The following is a 17471-nucleotide window of genomic DNA, read 5'->3' as shown; positions in this document are numbered from 1 at the left end:
ACCGGGTCAAAATGACCTGGAAAAAAATTTCCAAAAACTACTTTCGACTCGATGTTTCAACCTTTGAAACGCTACCCGAAATAATTTTTTTGCACTATTTTTCGCCAAGTTACAACACTTTGAAAATCGCTGTTATATTTCGCCGAGTATACGGTCGCTGGGTGCAGCGCCTTTCTCCCAGTCATTTCGGATCTGATTTTTTTGCGTGTGTTTTTTTTCTTACGTTCGTTCCAATCAACTTGTCTCGTATAATGGCGTGATAATAAAAAAATGACGAATGAATAAATAAATAATATCAAATAGAATATTAGAAAAGTTGAGGGGTGTTCTGTTTTTTATCAAGTAAAGCGTTGAGTAAGAAAATTATTTAATTTTTTTTTTCGTCTTCTACTTCTTCTTCTAGGCCATATATTATCGATTATGATAATCTCGCACGTGTGTATAAAAACTCCGTAGGTACGATAAACAGCGTTAAATTATTTACGCGAAACGGGCGATTTTTCATTTACAAAAAAAAAAAGAAAAGAAAAAAAGAAGAAGAAAAAGAAAAAAAAATCATCAACAGGCTCGAGGGTGTTCCGAAGCGCGCGTTGCAAAAGGAGCTAGAGCAAAGGGAGAAGATAAAACTGATTATTATAATAATAATTATAACGAAACACCGATATCCGTGCAGCATCCGGAGACGGATACTTGAGTTACCGCCATCTTTGTTAGCCAACTTTTACAGTCAAGTACTCAGCACTTGTCTATATCTGGAGATTCGTGGCCGACTCATCTTCGTAATTTATAACGACGACAGATACGCTGCGGCTGAATTGAAAATTCAACCTAATTAATTATTAACGCGTAGATATTTCATACGCGATATCAAACGTTAATTAATTATATGAAATTCGAGAAGCAGCGGAATACAAAGCGGAATAAAATTGAAATAGAAAAATATTTCATACGCGCCACGTACGTACGTACGTACGTACGTACCTACGTTGAAAAATTATAAATGTTACATACACGTGTGACTCCGCGGTGACGATATATCTGCTACGTAATATTTAAGTAGGCGTTTTTTTACAAGGTCAATTAACCCTGCCGCAAGATTAAAATAATATAACAGTCACGTATATATGTACGAGGTGTACCGATCGTGAATCGAAACGTGATTCAATAAATAAATAAATAAATAAATAGGTAACCGTCCACGTCTGTTTTCCGTTACACCCGACCTTCGTTACCCATATCTAAAGCCGTGTTTGAAAAATCGACTCTTCGAAAACGAATCGTTGCAATTCGGGCGTTACTTTGACTTTTTCCGTTTGTTTTTGTTTTGCTTTTTTTCGTACATTTCCGACGAACGGACAACAACACCCCGTATAACGTGCGTACGTATTGTATAGGCGACCATTCGACCGGGGAAAGTTATCGCGTATCAACGTTATCGCAAATAACCAAATCAGTTTCACGCACACAAATTTATACCTATGCGTAAGAACAGCGTGCAACGCGTATGATATTGATAATATGGGCTAACATACATCGCGTGGTTTTCGAGTCGAAAACTGCAGCGCACGTCGCCGCCATTGAATAAACGATAAACCGCGAAACGTGAGTATATATATAAAGTGTGGGACAAAAAGTGAGAAAGGAGGAGAGGAAAAATGACGGGTGTGACGATTGCGAATTGAATTCTTTTTTTTTTTTTTCTCTCCTTCAACATTCGCGCTCTCTTGGCAAATTTATCGGTCAGTCGAGGATAGGTAGGTAGGTAGGTAGGTAGGTAGGTACGTGCATACCTCGGCTGCGGTACGATAGCCTCTTGTACACCGCGTTATTTAAGGCGCGGTAGAAAATAATTCTATTTTTGTACGATTCGGCAAACCAGCGACCAACGTCCAACCAATTCCGACCAAAAAAAATTCACCCCGTAGACATCGAGAGAGTAAAGTAAGAAAAATTCCGTATCGAAATTGGTCCGTCGAAGAGACGCGAAAATGAGAGAAAGTGGAGTCGAAGAAAAAAAAAACGTCCAAATTATTTCTTATCCCCCTCCATCTCCCTCTTTCTTTGATACAACATACTTTTGCCACCCGGTAGACCGTTGTACGTAAAAATTAGTCTAGTCTCTCGAAAAATTCTCGGTCAACTTGAACTTTCTAGTCTGGCGATCGGAGAGAGAGAGAGAGAGAGAGAGGGGGGGAGAAAAAAAAAAGGAGAAGAAGAGGAAACCGCATTTTTTTATATTTTTATTTTTTCATTTTCGCTCCTTTTAATTTTATTTTTTCTTCTCGTAAAATTATACCAATCGTCTAGACAGATGACGCGACACACGGCGATGGAGATATACCTATATCTATATATAAACCACGTCAAAATGTCCGCGTGTCTTGTACATATGTACATTTTCTCATATTATACGTGGTTATATATACATAGGTATGTATTATGTCTGTACGCGAAGTGTATATGTATACACACGTACATATATTTATATACATAGAGGGAGGAGGCGCACGCGCGGGCACGCGTTTCCACAAACCGAAAAGCTATAAGCTGTAATACCCTAAGCAAAGCCGAGCTAAAAATCCAACCTAACCCAATCACGAAAAACTAAGTAAGCTGGGGCTGGTCAGCCAACCGCGTTTTCTAGGTCGAGTTCGTCGCGATGTCGCCATATTTTTCGCCCCCCCCATCGTACGCCGAGGACGCTCTTCACGAGGGAGCGAACTGCACGGGGAAAATAATAATCGCCGACGATAGTCCCCCAAAAGTTTTTTTCTTACCCTGCGCAAATTTTTTTTCTCGTCGACGAAAAAAATCACGCGAATCGTGTAACTCGAAATCGAAGACGTGCAAGAAAAAAAAAAAAACTCGCTGGCTTTTCGAATGAATTAATGCGAGCTTTTTTCGGGGGAGGGGGGGGTTGATGAGAAATTCATTTTCAACGCAGTGACTGGGAGAATTGTTTTTTTTTTTCCTTTTCTTCTCATTCATTTTCATTTATCGTCTTCTCCGATGGAGTATATCCGATATATTTTAATGCTGGCGTAAAGGGAGAGAGAAAAGTTCAAAGAAAATGAAAGGAGAAGAACAAGAGAAGATTTCAAGTCGGTTCGACGAAGTGATGGATAAAAAAAGAAACCAAAAATCGAGAAAATAGATTTTTTTTGTTACCGTTCGTTTCTGGCGACTTCTTTATAGCGTGTTTACACCGAATTTTGACATTGTTTGAAAGTTCCGGGACTCTTTTAACCGGGAAATTTATCGTCCGTAACGCTCGCCTTGCACGGAAACCAGATTCTACTTTTTACCACCGAAATGGCAAACGGCGATTAGGCAACGGCTAAAAATATTTTCGAAAAACAGTAGGGTAGAAACAAAAAAAAAAAAGAAGAGACCCGTCGACCGCACGGCGACACCGATACCCGCGTAAATTTTCCAAAAAATTGGTCCGCTCGTTGACCGGGGGATAGAAAAAAAAAACCCATTAACGATTAAATTACATGTACACGAGTTCCGGAAATTTGTCTTTTTATTACTTTTTTTTCCCCCCCCCCTTTAAAAAAAACTACACTTAGGTACGGCGGTTAATTCAATTGTCTAAACTCCACGTGGTATAATTACGTGCTCGACTCGATCCGGAAGTATCGCCCAAGTGACATCCGGTTGAAAACAGGAAATGGATTTTAAATCGAACGATCGTTACAACGTTCGTCGACGATGAAATTCCGCGACAGAATTTTCCTCGCTCGATGTACGTAGGAAAAAAAATAAAAATCTTACAAGATTATCGACAAAGTTCTGACAGAAGAAGAAGATGAAGAAGAAAAAAAAACTCCATCGGTTTGGTACGATGAGAAACGAATCGACGAATGGTTAGAAACGCGTTGCACTGTAACCGATCAGCTTTTCCACGGAACGGTAATAAATTAAATGTAAAATAGGAGTGCCCTGAATTCCTCGTGGCAAACTATAGGGAAATTAGCGATGAGCGGTGATGAAAAGAATGTCGATTACTCGCCCATGCGATTCCTACGACGAGTGTCGCGATCGAAAATTTACATCGATTTTCAACCTAGCCAGCGATCCGCCTCGCGATCGCCTTCGTCTTCTTTCCTCCCACCGTATTTCGTGAGAAATTTTGAGAATTCAAACCGCCATCCGAAGTCGATGAACAGAGAGAGATCGAGCAAAATTTTTCCCCCCCACGAGCTGCGAGCATAAAACTTTCAAGAAGAGGGTCAGCCGGGGGGTGTACGTCGAGGGAGGGAAATAGCGTAGGGTCGCGGGTATCGGGCGACCTTGAAAGACGTGAAATAAAATCGATGCACCTTCGGCGTACACTCGTAATATGCACGTTGTACCTACGGTAAACGACGTCGCGTACATTTTCGTACGTTACGGAGAGAAAAAAAATGAGAAAAAATGAGACGGTGAGGGTGCGGAAAAAAAAAACGCGACGAATCGACCGCGTGGACGACGCAGAGGTGTACCGGGCGTATCCGGAATCGACGGAGGATTCGAATCGATCGGACGACCGTGACCACCTCTGATCACGGCTCGATATATCGCGTAATCCCGGATTAATGACACCCCGTTCCTGAAGGGGGGTAACAATACTTGCCACGCTTTTGCGTTTGAAAAAAAATGAAAAACTAAATTCCGAAAATCGAGGGGAACGATCAATCGATAAAATCGTTCAAAGTCCTCTGCGATCGTTTGGAGAAAAAGAAGTTCACCGTGTATATATATATTCCCCTGTATGTAACGTTGCGAGGATTTTCCTCGCACGTTGTACATTCATTTTATCGCACGAATACAATTTGCGTCATCTGTGTGAGATGCGTGAATCACTCGAATGAGAAAAAGCATTACAATGATCGGTTACGAAATTTTACCACGAAACGACGATCATCGTCATATTTATAATCGTCGGTTACGTGGCGTCGTTTAAAAAATACGCCTAATCGGATCAATTTTGCCGGTAGATCGGACGTCCAGGGTATCTCGTACGGCGAGGACGTCGCCCGTTCCCTCCGATCGCACGAATCGCCGGAATATTCGCTGAATATCGGGCGAAAAAAAAAGGGAGAGAAGGAAAAATTAAAAAAATTGATAAATAAATATGCAACGACCTTTACGATCACATATCCGTTGTGCAACGCACACGCGGCGACCGCGGTTGCTTGCAACGCCCAACGATTTGCATACGTACGCGAGGCTAAAGGATACGACGCTGATAAATATCAAGTTTTATACGATACACGGGAGAAAAATCGAAACACAGGTAAAAAAGGCGGCGTACAAGTAGAACATAGGTACGCGCGGACGTACGTACGTACACGTGTACACGTGTATGTAAGATGAGAACACGTTTGCGGATGACGTCACGTAACGAAGTGACGTCATGGAACGGAGGCAAGAAATTCCCCGCCGATTCGATTCGCGTCCTTGAATATATATATATATATATACATATATATGTGCAATATTTTTCTACATGCACACAGATGAGACACGCGCACACGCAGAGACGCTTACAGTAAACGTACAGTCGTCGAGGTATGTAACGTATACATATGTACAGGCGGACAGAAATGAAATCGTTCGCGAACCTCCAGTTTTACGGATTTTCGTCGAGGAGACGCGCGCGCGCGCGCATCCGTCCGACTTTTTGACGTACCTACGTTGGAAGAACGTGGGGAAAAATAGAATTCCTGAAGGGGAAAAAAAAAATAATAATAAGGGAGATGGAAGAAGAACGAGTAAATAAATCGGTACACAACGCGTTATCGTTGATTTCGACGGAATCGAGGGGATCGAAGGGAGGGAGGGAAAAAAAAGGAGGAGGAGGACCGCGTGCCGCTTGGGCGTCTGTCGCGGATCGACGCGCGGAATGACTCAATCGAATGGAAGAAATAAAATACGAGGAAGAAGTACGCGGGTACGGCCGTTACGACGACGACGACGACGACGACGACGACGATGATGATGATGAGAAGACGGCCGATGAGTTCATTAAATGAACGCGTTTATTTTGAATAGCTGAACGCCGGCCGTCAGAAATGACGCGGTGTATCGAAGCTTTGAAATTTTTACATATGACAGCTCTCGTTCCACGCTGACCTTTCGATCTCGTTTAAATGTTTTGCAGAAATGACGGTAGGACGCCATTTTGACGAGGAGAGTTCGACAACGTCGAATTTTACACGTTTCTAGCTTTGAAAAATAGTCGGAAATGAAAAGGCGGGGAGGGATCGCGAGGACGATCTTCGTGACGGTCGCGAGGGTCACCGACCGCTCTTGTTCGGAATTATTAAATCTGACCAAAATTTGGCGTCAACGACGTAGGATATTTTTTATATTCCAGTGCGGATCGCGCGGCGTTCGACTTCCAACCCTATATATTCGCCGACGAGGTCGATACACGCGGCTGGGGAGGTTCGGAGGTTATACGAGCGAGAAAAAAGGGAAGAAAGGGACTAAGAAAAAGAGAAAAGCGGAGCGGAGCACTTCCAATGGGAGACGAAGGGGACTCCGTTGTCTAATCCCGGAGTACTGAGGGTACACGCGCTTTTTCCTTCCCTCCCATTTTTTTTCGTCACACGTTATCCGAACAGCCAGCCCCCCCGCGTTACCCCTTTTCCCTCATTTCAACGATCAGGACGGTTCCTCCCCGAAATCGAGGCGAGGAACGAGGAGGGGAGGACGGGTTCGAGTTCGGGAGGAAAAGATGCGAAACTCGCTCGCGAAATTTTCGACGGATCGTCCTCGTCCTCGTCCTCGCGAGGGTTTCCAAAATTCGGGAGGACGACGAGGAGTAAGGAGGACGAGAGGAGAGAAGGACGAGAGAGGTCCGGAACTGCGACGCCAGACGTCGCGACGTAATATCGCGAGTCGCCTTTTGGTCGACTGCTACTTTATTATGTAGGCCGCGACCGTCGACGTCGACGTTAGGGGTTAGGAAAACCAACCGGCGGACTAAATCCTATCGATTCGTTTTACGCCTGGCGCCATAAAATGCCGTGTACACGGTAAGCGCGTATGACTCGCCTATTGTAAGACGAATTCGGAAGAAATTGGCCAATTTTGCGATCAAGGGAGGGAGGGGGGGCGGTGGCCCCGAGGAGACTAGCGGTCGAAAAAGGATCGGTTTTTTTTTTTTTTCGTTTTTTTTCAACCAACTTCGCATCCCCCGATCGAGGGGGAAAAATCGGAAACCAAAAAACGGAAAAACTTCAGCAGCGTCGAGCAGCGTTACCTGTGCATAACGACGATAATAATTTCTTTGATCCCTCAGGAACTAAAAGGGATGACGTTGTATACTAATTGGAAAGGAGGGAGGAGGGGGACGCGTCTAACGAATTTAATCCTATTAGGAACACTTTGAAAACGGTCCACGTTACACGTAATCTGCAGTTACCGATTTTAGCAGTTCTCTGCAGCGTCTACCTCGTACCGTTTCACACACACACACACACACACACACCGATTATATACTCGTTCACACAGGTATACATATACTTAAATACGTAAGAAATTTGTTTGCAGGTGTTACATAATTAGCAAACGGAACACCGGAATCCAGAAGCTGGGAGATAGTCGATGTAAAAAAAAAAAAATACGACGTTTCCCTTTCCTCTTTATTCGCGGTTTTTACACACCTTTTCGAAATAGCAAAAAAAAAAAAAAAGATAAGGTCTTCCGCAAGGTTCGATGTCTTTTTCTCAATGGAAAAAAAAGAAGAGAAGATAGCCCGGAGTAGAAAAGAGGGGCGGAGGTTTTGGCAATTTTTTAAAAACGACACGTAGGCAATTCAGGAAAATTTTCTACCTGCGGTTGAATCGGTCGTCGAAAAGTATAGGAAAGCCTGGTTCATTCATGGGTATATTTAGCTCGCATGTACATACGCGGAGGTATTATAGGTACCGCCCTCGCGATGCATTCATTATTCAAAAGCTATCGCTTTCGATATCCGCGGTGCAGTTTGCGACAGTTTTTGCAAAACAAACGCGTAGTCGTCGTCGTAGTCGTCGTAGTCGCGTTATTATATCCGCGCACGTATTTCGTCTTTTCATTGAACGGCGGGGAAAACTTTTCCATTGAACAAACGGGGCCGTGTAGTGCACGTACGATACACGCGAAACAAGGGCTGATCAAGTTTAAAACTTTATTTTCACCACACGTGCAACGCGCGACTCTACACCCCCCCCCCCCCCCCCCCCCCCCCGTATTATACGCGTACGAACGCGGTAGCGTACAACGAATAATTATTTCCCCACTTTTTATTTACCCCTAAACTTTTCTTCTTTCTTTCTTTCTTTCTTTCTTTCTTTCTTTCTTCCTACTTTCGCCGTATGACGCGAACGAAAACTACGTCATCGAGGCGATCGAATTCGATCCGACCCTCGAGTCCGAGGGAAACGTGAATTTCTTCTTTCCGTCGGAGGTAAATTATCGAGGGTGATAAATTACAGGGAAATTCGTGCTGGAAATTTGGATCGTTCGAAGGGTAACCGGGGCGAGAGCCTCGGCGCACCGCGAGGGAATGTTGTTACGTTAGTTTTCCACGGCTGTGTAAACTTAATTTTCAACAGCTGCTGCAACAACGAGGGCGCACAATGATCTTTTATAAGTTATATGTGTACATATACTGGGGGTACTGCAGTGAGTCAAGATTAAGGCAAACAAAATTATCCGACCGGGCGAACCACGGACTCGATATCGGCGTATTATTATCCTCGCGCTTACGGAGCGATTCGGATCTGCTTTGAATCAGAATTGGGGGGGGGGGGGGGGGAAATTGGCGCCTTTTTTTTTTTTTTTTTTTTGCAACGAAAAAGCGAAATCGCTGCAACGTCGTTCGCCGGTCGTGGAATTTCGTAGCGCGGCGCACACGGGGCGATATTCCGTCGATCAGGTACGCGAATATGGGTGTGTTCCAATTTAGAATAAGGCTAATTCCGATGCGAATAGCTGCTGTCTTGGCTAAAAGTATTTGTGACGTCGGTTGGAGGCCAACAATCGATCGCATCGGGTTGACCTGATTCTTAAAAGATTCTTCATTATAGTTTTTCCCATTTTGCGCGCCTCCCTTACTTTTTCCATTCGATCCCTGTATCGCCTGTGCTCCTATTTTCGGCGAAGGAGAAATAAGGGGGCAAATGAAAAAAAAAAAAAACTAAAACTATCCAACGATTATAATCGCGCGCGTATTATACGTGCGACAAATTACATAATACCAGCGGGCGCGGGGAGAGCAGTCTCTACTTTATTTTCTAATCGCTCGCTAGCATCGTCTCGTCGAACGGACGGAGGTGAAAAAAAAGAAGAAGAAGAAGAAAAGGCGAATCGAAAAAAAGAAGAAATAAAACGAACGAATAAATAAAGCAAATTTTATTGCTCAGGCTTCCAAAAATATTCATTACCATTTCGCGCATGCATCATCGTCGATTCGCGCGGTATACCTGCATGACCTGTACCTCTCGTAATAATTCCCGATCACGTAATCTCAAATAAAACGATCGACGAACGTTGCGTCGAATTATTTTCAATGAAATTCCTCGCTCAAAGTCGTCCAACGACATTACAGACACACGTACATATAAACCCGACTCGCGGGACCGTTTCGTGAGATCATCGAGCATCCGATACCAAAACGTGTCATTTTTTTTTTCGTCCATTTCCATTCTCGTCGCAGCATTGTTTTTTTTTTTTTTCTTTTTGCATCTCTCTTTTCTCTTTTTTACATTTATTTTTTCGATTTTTCGACTCGCTCGACGAACTGCACGTTTAACCTCGTTGCGAGGAATAATCCTGCTGCAGCGCGAGAGCCGTGCGAGGAACACGGTGAGCGGAGGTCCGCAGATACGTTTATGGAATTACAGGATCATTGACCCAACACTTGGCAGGCTTTGAATAAAATAAAATAACGATAGAGAGAATCGGGTACGAGCCACGTACGCACACGCCTCTGCGTGTACCCTTTACCGGAACCGCGTGACGAACCATCGACGGACGATCGAATGATTCCTCCTCCTCCTCCTTTTCTCCCTTTCCAAAATTTTTTCGTTTTTTTTTTTCTTTTTTAAAAAACGGTCGAATCATCGTCGGATCCAATTTCGCAGGATGCTCTTTTGTTGACATTGGCGAGATGTTAGAGAGAAAATAAAAAAAAAAAAGGGAGAAAAAAAAATTTCAGCGAAACGCGAGAATGAGATTCAAAGTCGGAACGAGAAACGGTACCCCGTGGCCGAAGAACCGAAGCCTAGCTAGCTACTCGCCGGTCTAGCTGACCGTTCGGATATTCTTGGCGTCAAGGCTCATGTGGGACACAGTCGCTAGAAAATCAACGCGACAATAGGTGTGTACCGATGATGTATAATCCGGCGATCGGTCGTTCGGCGTACACCGCACCCCGAACTCGTTTCGTTCGATAATCTTTACACGTGAATTGTAGGAAAAGAAACGACGACGACGACGACGACGACGACGACGACGACGATGAAAAAAAAACAACGAGGAGAAGAGACGTCTCACCTGATTTCGGAAAAGCGGCTGCGGCCGTTAGTTTTGTTTTTCTAATTTTCAACGGTACGATACGTACGCTAGGGGAAAAAATGTATGCGGCGAAAAAAAAAAAACATAGTAGCAGGTACGTGTACACAACGTGAAGGGGATGGCGGTCGTAGTCGAGCACGTCAATATTACAAGAACCTCGTTTTAAGGTCACGTTTCACTGCCTCGCAAAGAATGCGAACAAAGCGGACCAACCGAAATCAACCTTACCCGAGGTAACCTACCTTAACAAACGGATATCCCGACCCAACGTTATCGTAAAATTAAATTCTCTAACCCGGCGGATCGGAATAATAAAATTTATAGCGCGAGGGCGACGCATACCGTTGTACCGGCTAGTTTTCGCTAATCGTGGCTATCTTAATTTTTCCCACCGTACGAAAATCGGGAGTGAAAAACTTCGAAAAAACCTCTCCGAACATTTTTTCTATAAGTGTGATCATTTTTTTTTTTTTTCAGAAATCGCAATTCCGCGGCACACGTCGAGGAGAGGATGAGGAGAAAGAGTAGAAGGAGCGGAGGGAAATGAATATCATGGATAAACTGGGACAACGGTTGTCGGAGACCTATATAAAGAGTGTGCCAAGAAAAAGTGGACCGTTGGTCGCGCGGAGGCTTTTTTTCTTACTCATTTCGCATCCTTCGAGTGATTTTGGAAATAAGAGGAGCGAACGAGTTCGAAAAAGAATTCGGTCACTCGCTACTTCGTCCACCGCCGCGGTAATCGATCGTTAATTTCGCACGGTGATGCGGTGTTCTTGCTTTTTTTTTTTTAAAAAAAAAAGGAAAAAAAAAAACTTCTCTCTCTTTTTTGCGTTTGTCTGATTGAAAAACCGACGAAGAACATCGGCTCTAATTAATGGCACACAACGGCACACACCCGATTACCATCACTGCACCTCGACACGCGATATTTGTACATCGCCAAGACGGTCTTATTAAACACGCACATGTTTCTCGTTTTTTCTCCCCCCTCTCTCTCTCTCATTCTCTAATTTAATATCATTTCATTCCGTTTGTTTTTTTTTTTTCGTTTTCTCTACTTTCCTTTTTCATTCACGTCCACGTCAACGGTTACGTATACCCGGAAGCGGGACGAATATCCTTCGATTTTACCAAAGGTTCAGTTTATTTGCTCGATTTATTTTTCGCCATAGATTTCGATAGTTTTTCGCGGTCTCTTCGCGGAAAAATTCAACGCGAGATCAACGATATCGTAGAAAAGGGAATCGCAAGGGATGAAGATCTATCGTTGCGTTCTTCCGTTGAAAAAAAAAAAAAAAAAAGAAAGAAAAAATCCAAGAAAATTAATGAAAATAAAAAGCGGGATGCCGCCGGTGCTGCTGCCCGCTGCTTGTTTGCAGAAGGTCCTCCTCTCCTCCTATACTTCCACATAGTATAGGTATACCTGTAGGCGAAAGCCGGGCATCGATTTCTACCCCCCCGGTGAAGTTCCGATAAAAATCCTACACCTAAAACGGAAGACGGAACGACGAGAGCTAAAACATCACGCGTGCGCGTGTTCCCACGTATATATATATATGTATACAGAGAGCTTCGCCTTTCTCTCTCCTCTCCTTTCTTCCTTTCCAGTTTCGTTTCTCGCTCTTATTTTTCGAAATTCCCTTCTCTTTCCTTATCTGTCTGCTGCGCTCCGCCGGCTCGTGCGATTTCTCCCTCTCTTCTCCGGTTCTCTCCAGGAGGCGGTTTGAACGGACGGAGGACGGATGGAGGGATGGAGGGATGGATGTACGGCGTATAAAATACCCCCGTGTGTTGGCAACCCTGAATACGCCGTTGGGACTATGCGCTCTTCGGGTTACGATGCTGCTGCTGCTGCTCCCGTTGGGTGCTGTGTGTTCCCTACGTGTGTATTGATCGGGATAAGCATACGCTCCCTACGAGTATGCGCGTCCACCCAGGGACAACGTGTGTTCCTTGCCTGCCTGCCGCTTTTTCCTGCCCAACGAAAATCGAACGAACGGCCGAACTTCGACTTCAACTTCAACTTCGTCTTCTTCGATCGAGACTTCTCTTATCCGTTATCTTATCTCGCCTCCTCTCCTCTTCTCCATTTTCAAAATCCAACGACGTAGGTACTCCTCGATTCCTCCGCCTCCGCACGTCGCACGTCGCGGTGCGACCAAGGGATGAAAAGGGATGATGCGAAACAGATCGGACGAATTATCTGGGGCGAGTCGAACCGGAACGGGGGTTGCGAAAAGAGCGAAAAAAAAAAAAAAAAATTTACCGATGTTGTGAAAAGGCGTAACCGCGTCGTAACGCGAAAGTAAAATACACATCGGTCGTCTTCCGATGGAATTATATGGAGCTTAATCAGCCCGCGGCAACCGCTTATTATTATAACGCCCTGAAGATATAGTTATAAAAACCCAGCGACTCGGTTGAACCGTGACACCCATTACAGTTTTACCGATAATAATGGGACGGGTCATTTCCGATACATAAATTTCGAACGTTATAAATATTCGTGTAATTTTTCTTACGAGATATGGACTATTACTTTTTCATACCCCACCCCCCACGTTATGTAATTCGCTGGATAGATGGATATTATGATTTCGGTAATGGGATGGAATACAAAAAAGATTCAAAACATACACAAAAAATAGGAGAGTAAAAAGAAAGGTCATAGAATTGCCTACATCGGAGGGAAGGGCAGGTCAGAAATGAATATATTCACGCGGGTTATTACGTGATCGATGAAGAGATGGACAAAAAATTTTTGGGAAAAACTTCAAATTAAAAAAAAAGACACAAGATCAAATTAACGATGAGTGTAGGGAGATATATCACGCGTGCCGAATATGATAAATATACTCCGATGAAAAGAGTCATTAGTAAATTTTTTAGTTCGTTAGATTTTGTACATTTTCAGTACTCACGATGAGGTAATCCAGTGCTCCGTTCAGTCAGCCGGTGATTTACACGAAAAAAAGATTAAATAACTTGAAAATCTTTTTTCTGCTTTTTTTTTTATAGTTTGCAAAGTCACTAATAATATACTTTATAAGTTATATATTTTCTTAGTATCCGAACACCACTTTATTCATGTGTATTTTGGTTGTTTAAATAATGATGTGTAATTAGTAGTATACGTTTTTCGCGGTATAGTTCCTAGAGCGTTTTTCTTTAATATTCTTGTAACTTCGTTCTTTACGTAAAATTGTGGTTATAATAATGTTATCGTTATCATTATTATTATTTGTTGTTGTTATTATTGTTGTTATTGTTGTTATTATTATTCAAATGATGTTGATGTTAATGGCGATGATGCTGATAACAACGATGATGATGATGATAATGATGATGGTGATGATAGTGACGTTGCTGCATTTATCGCGTCATCGATAGTTCGAAAGCCGAGAAAATTGACAATGACCGCAGTTGAGAATAGATGGATGGAGTGGTTTTTTTTTTTCAATTTTTTAATTACGGTTATTCTTCTTCTTGTTCTTTGTTAAATTTTTCAAACTTGACGGAGTCGTGAAGTCCGGTCCGATGGAAGAACTTAATTCTTATTTGTTGTTGTTATTATTATTTGTTACTATTATTATTGTTATTATAATTATTATGATTATAATAATTATAATTATTGTGATAATTACATCGTAATCCTTTTTTCCTTCGCTTTGTTTCTTTTTTTCAATTAATGTGATTCAACGATCTTCCGAATACATACCGTATGAATACATACGTACATATATCTATGCATATATGTACGTATATATATTTAGATTTTACAGATGTAGTATTTATAATTCATATAAACGTATGTATTCTTGATCTATAGTTAGAATTTAAAAGGAAAGGAAAACAGAATGAGAAGAAAGAGAAAAGAAAAGGAAAAAAGAAAACAAATACCCGTGAAGAAACGCGATTAGAACGTGTGTGAAGAAGGGTGGTATCGTAATTATGATCGAGCGGAACTGGGTGCCGATTAATTAAATATTCACCTGGCTGTCAATCACTAGCAATCATAAAAACCCTGTTACACACCGGGGGCGCCGGCCACTGATTCTAACGCGCAAACACACTGCGCTCCGAGAACCGGGACGTGGTGCCCGAAGTGTAATCGCTGCCGCGGGCCACAACGACACCGACGACGAGAACAACGACGAAGACGACGACGAAAACGACGTCTCACTTCAACTTGCCTCGTTCACTCACAGATATACACAGATATACTTTCGTATCCATTCCCGGCGCCTGCCTGCTGCTGCCGCTACTCCTGCTTCTCTCATTCTATCCCTTCCACAAATTACGTACAGAATACGATACTGGTATTTCACGCGCCGATACCGGCGCGCATATTCTCCCCCCTACCTAACCTAGTCGCCCGACCGACAAAATACACACTACCACCACATCGATATTTTCTACATGCGTACACAAGTATAGGTTTACTTCTCTCTCCATCTAACTTTACTCACCTTCCCTTCTGTCTTCCTTCAACCTCGGAGGTCGCACACGCCTTCCCAAGGGTTCCAGTTTACGAACGCGAGTCGATTGCGACCCGAAACTTTGGCGCAGAACTCATGCGATGACATCTATTAACGTTTCACTGAAAACAACTCTTTGGAGGATTTTCATGTGACCTGGAAATGGGCAATAAGGAAATCTCGTTATACATATTATATTTGTTTCACATTTGATCCGATTACACTATTTTTCAATTGGAGAGTATTAGTTGGAATATCAAATACTTTTTAATGAGATTCACTCCGATGAGATTCAAAGTTCCTTAATATCGTTATTTTCCATCACTCGATTCACTTCGATGAGATTCAAACTTCCGTTCGTCCACTTTGCTTCGTGTAGTAAGTCTTCACACCTGTTGGAAAAAAGAACAATGGGCAAATGATCGAGGAGAATTACAGTTATATTATATTTATGTTGTTCAGTTATATTCATAGTTATGTTCTCACCTGTTTTATTATCGATGGAAGCTACGCCGTAATCATAGAGCTGGTCGAGTAACCCATCCAATGACGTGTGAGATTCCTTATGAGCGAGAAATAACTTTCCAGGTGGTTTCTTGGATGTTTGTGTATGCCAGACTAGAATCTGTTAGAAAATGTAACGGAAGAAATGCAACTCTTTTCATTATTCTCATTTGCTCTCCACCGATATTGTTCAAATGAGTTAGCAAACCTTTGTACAATGGTCAGCGACTGGCTCGATGTCTTCCAAGCGAAGACTGAGACTTTTTAGGAACATATCTTCCTCGTATCCAACTTTGTATGGCATCGATGCTTCGGGTATGTTCTTGAAAAACTCCACAGAGACAGCGAAACCCGCCATGTCGATTGGAAACTTACGATCTACTGGCCACGAGTCAAAGAATCCGATGACCTTGCCCTTGAGGAAGAAGAACTAACGTATAGAATAATTTGTCAATTGAGAGCTACGATAATTACGAACCTCTTTGACGACCGGAGAACTAACTCCAAAGTCTCCTATCAGTCCGACCGGCAACATGGATACTTTCTTAGTGTAACGAATTTCATGAAAAAGTTGTAGATCAAACGTATTATCGTCATCACCGAAGTAAAGGACGCCGTTCGTTCTTCCGTTCTTTCGTACCCAATCTAAGGCTGCTCGTCGATTAGCCACGCCTCTTGGTAGCCTAGTTTTATCGCGTTTCCAAAATTTTTTTGGCATCGGGGTGGCCATTACCGTTAACGGGATACCTGCGAAGAACAGGCACTTAAATCGTATGTAGGAAAAACGAAAGCAATTCAATCCAATGCGGATTTGACGATATAATAACTCTGATTTACCGAATCTTTTTAAAAATCTAACCAGCGTTGGATTGCATTCGATGTTATCGTCGGCAACGATCCAATGAAGATTTTGAACGTGCATTAGAGTTTGACCGAGTCTCGTAATTTCGGGGATCTGTTCTCGTCTGGGATAAGTCGGTGTGATGAAATAAATAATTGGCAAATCGTTGACCCATTTATGAGTAAAATTTGAAAGGTCTTCATAGCAAAGAATTACTTTCTCAGAATCAGAAAACGAACGATGACTTTGTTCTGCAGCGACCGAAGCCTCTTGACCGGTTTGAAAAAGGCAATAACCCATCAATGCTATTACTGTTAAGCTGATCATGGCCACAAATATGTATTTCAGTCCCTTCACTGCTCCCATCAGCAGACTGAGTCTGAAAACACCAAAACTTATGAAAATTCAAGTGTAAGTGTGATTTTAGAATTATTCTACGCAATTTGTGAAAAACATTTGTGAAGCTCCGGAAGGCCGACATTTTGAATGTAGGCGCGCGATGAGAATCGAGATATCGAATTTCAATTTTTTCCAGCATGAAGGTAGTTGAAATGATCTAGAATATTTTGTTGTTGTATTACAATGAATTATTGTAATTTTGAACTTTTGGACTAGAAATTCTTTAATGGGCTTCTTTTATTTAACTTTACAAGGTACTCCAGCCTACTTACCGTTCATATAATAATGTTGTAATTATAAAATACAATCTCAATTCTCTTAATATTCCCGTACATAATTTTTTTTTTTTAATTTTGTTTTCTTTCAACTTCGTTTCCCATGTAACCTGTTGCTATCGGAGAGTAAATTTGTCAAGCAACGCGATAATTTGATTGGATGGCGTCAGACTTCGCTAATCTTAATGAGATAAAGAGACGCGGATCCTCAACCGCTGACTCACCACAATGCGGTCCAATGCTTATCTCACTGTTCAACTTTGATTAGGTAAGGTTAGTACTCAAAATTGGATTGGGTTAGTTTTGAGCACCGCGCGACCTGGTGAACGAGTCTCGCTGGGTGACCGCACTACTGCGCAGTACTTCTTGCGTGACTGGCCGCCATTTTGGTGAAAGTGTTGCGTCGACGTGACCATA

At 42.6% G+C, this 17471-nt stretch overlaps 2 protein-coding genes across 19 annotated transcripts in view; both read right to left on the bottom strand.

The window, feature by feature from the left end:
* Positions 1-15151, bottom strand: part of LOC105687274 (plasma membrane calcium-transporting ATPase 3) — an 82323-nt gene extending 67172 nt beyond the window's left edge. For 7 of the 17 annotated variants that reach the window (XR_007278497.1, XR_007278498.1, XM_020853053.2 and 4 more), the window contains exons 1-2: positions 14550-14826; positions 13479-13747 (exon numbers count right to left, since the gene is read on the bottom strand). The gene's annotated coding sequence lies outside the window, so the exon portion shown is untranslated. Of the gene's footprint in view, positions 1-13478; positions 14111-14549; positions 14829-15026 lie in introns of those variants that run through there. The other 10 variants (XR_007278495.1, XR_007278496.1, XM_048655632.1 and 7 more) reach the window with 6 other exon arrangements.
* A 62-nt stretch (positions 15152-15213) lies between these two features.
* On the bottom strand, positions 15214-17417 carry LOC105687276 (galactosylgalactosylxylosylprotein 3-beta-glucuronosyltransferase S). 2 transcript variants are annotated; one of them, XM_020853060.2, is made up of 6 exons: positions 17279-17417; positions 16377-16759; positions 16018-16286; positions 15748-15954; positions 15522-15660; positions 15214-15427 (listed from the first exon to the last, which is right to left on the bottom strand). In XM_020853060.2, the coding sequence occupies exons 2-6, from the start codon at positions 16744-16746 to the stop codon at positions 15381-15383; spliced, it is 1032 nt and encodes a 343-aa protein (XP_020708719.2). In that variant the 5' UTR covers positions 16747-16759; positions 17279-17417; the 3' UTR covers positions 15214-15380. The 2 variants fall into 2 exon arrangements, with proteins under 2 accessions (XP_020708719.2, XP_012258206.2); XM_012402783.3 differs by having other exon boundaries at positions 17052-17401.
* Positions 17418-17471: the final 54 nt, after the last annotated feature.

Source organism: Athalia rosae, chromosome 5 (assembly GCF_917208135.1).
Source record: "Athalia rosae chromosome 5, iyAthRosa1.1, whole genome shotgun sequence".
Lineage (NCBI taxonomy): Eukaryota > Metazoa > Arthropoda > Insecta > Hymenoptera > Athaliidae > Athalia > Athalia rosae.
Note: the sequence above shows the minus strand (reverse complement) of the source record. Positions and strands in the feature narration are given on the sequence as shown.

Bases quoted from the DNA above. Each gene is read 5' to 3' on its own strand.
- LOC105687276 (XM_020853060.2), bottom strand. From the start codon at position 16,746: ATGGGAGCAGTGAAGGGACTGAAATACATATTTGTGGCCATGATCAGC. The intron at 16,287-16,376 runs GTAAATCAGAGT...TGTTCTTCGCAG, and splicing joins TAGATTTTTAAAAAGATTCG to GTATCCCGTTAACGGTAATG. The intron at 15,955-16,017 runs GTTCGTAATTAT...TTCTTCCTCAAG, and splicing joins GTTCTCCGGTCGTCAAAGAG to GGCAAGGTCATCGGATTCTT.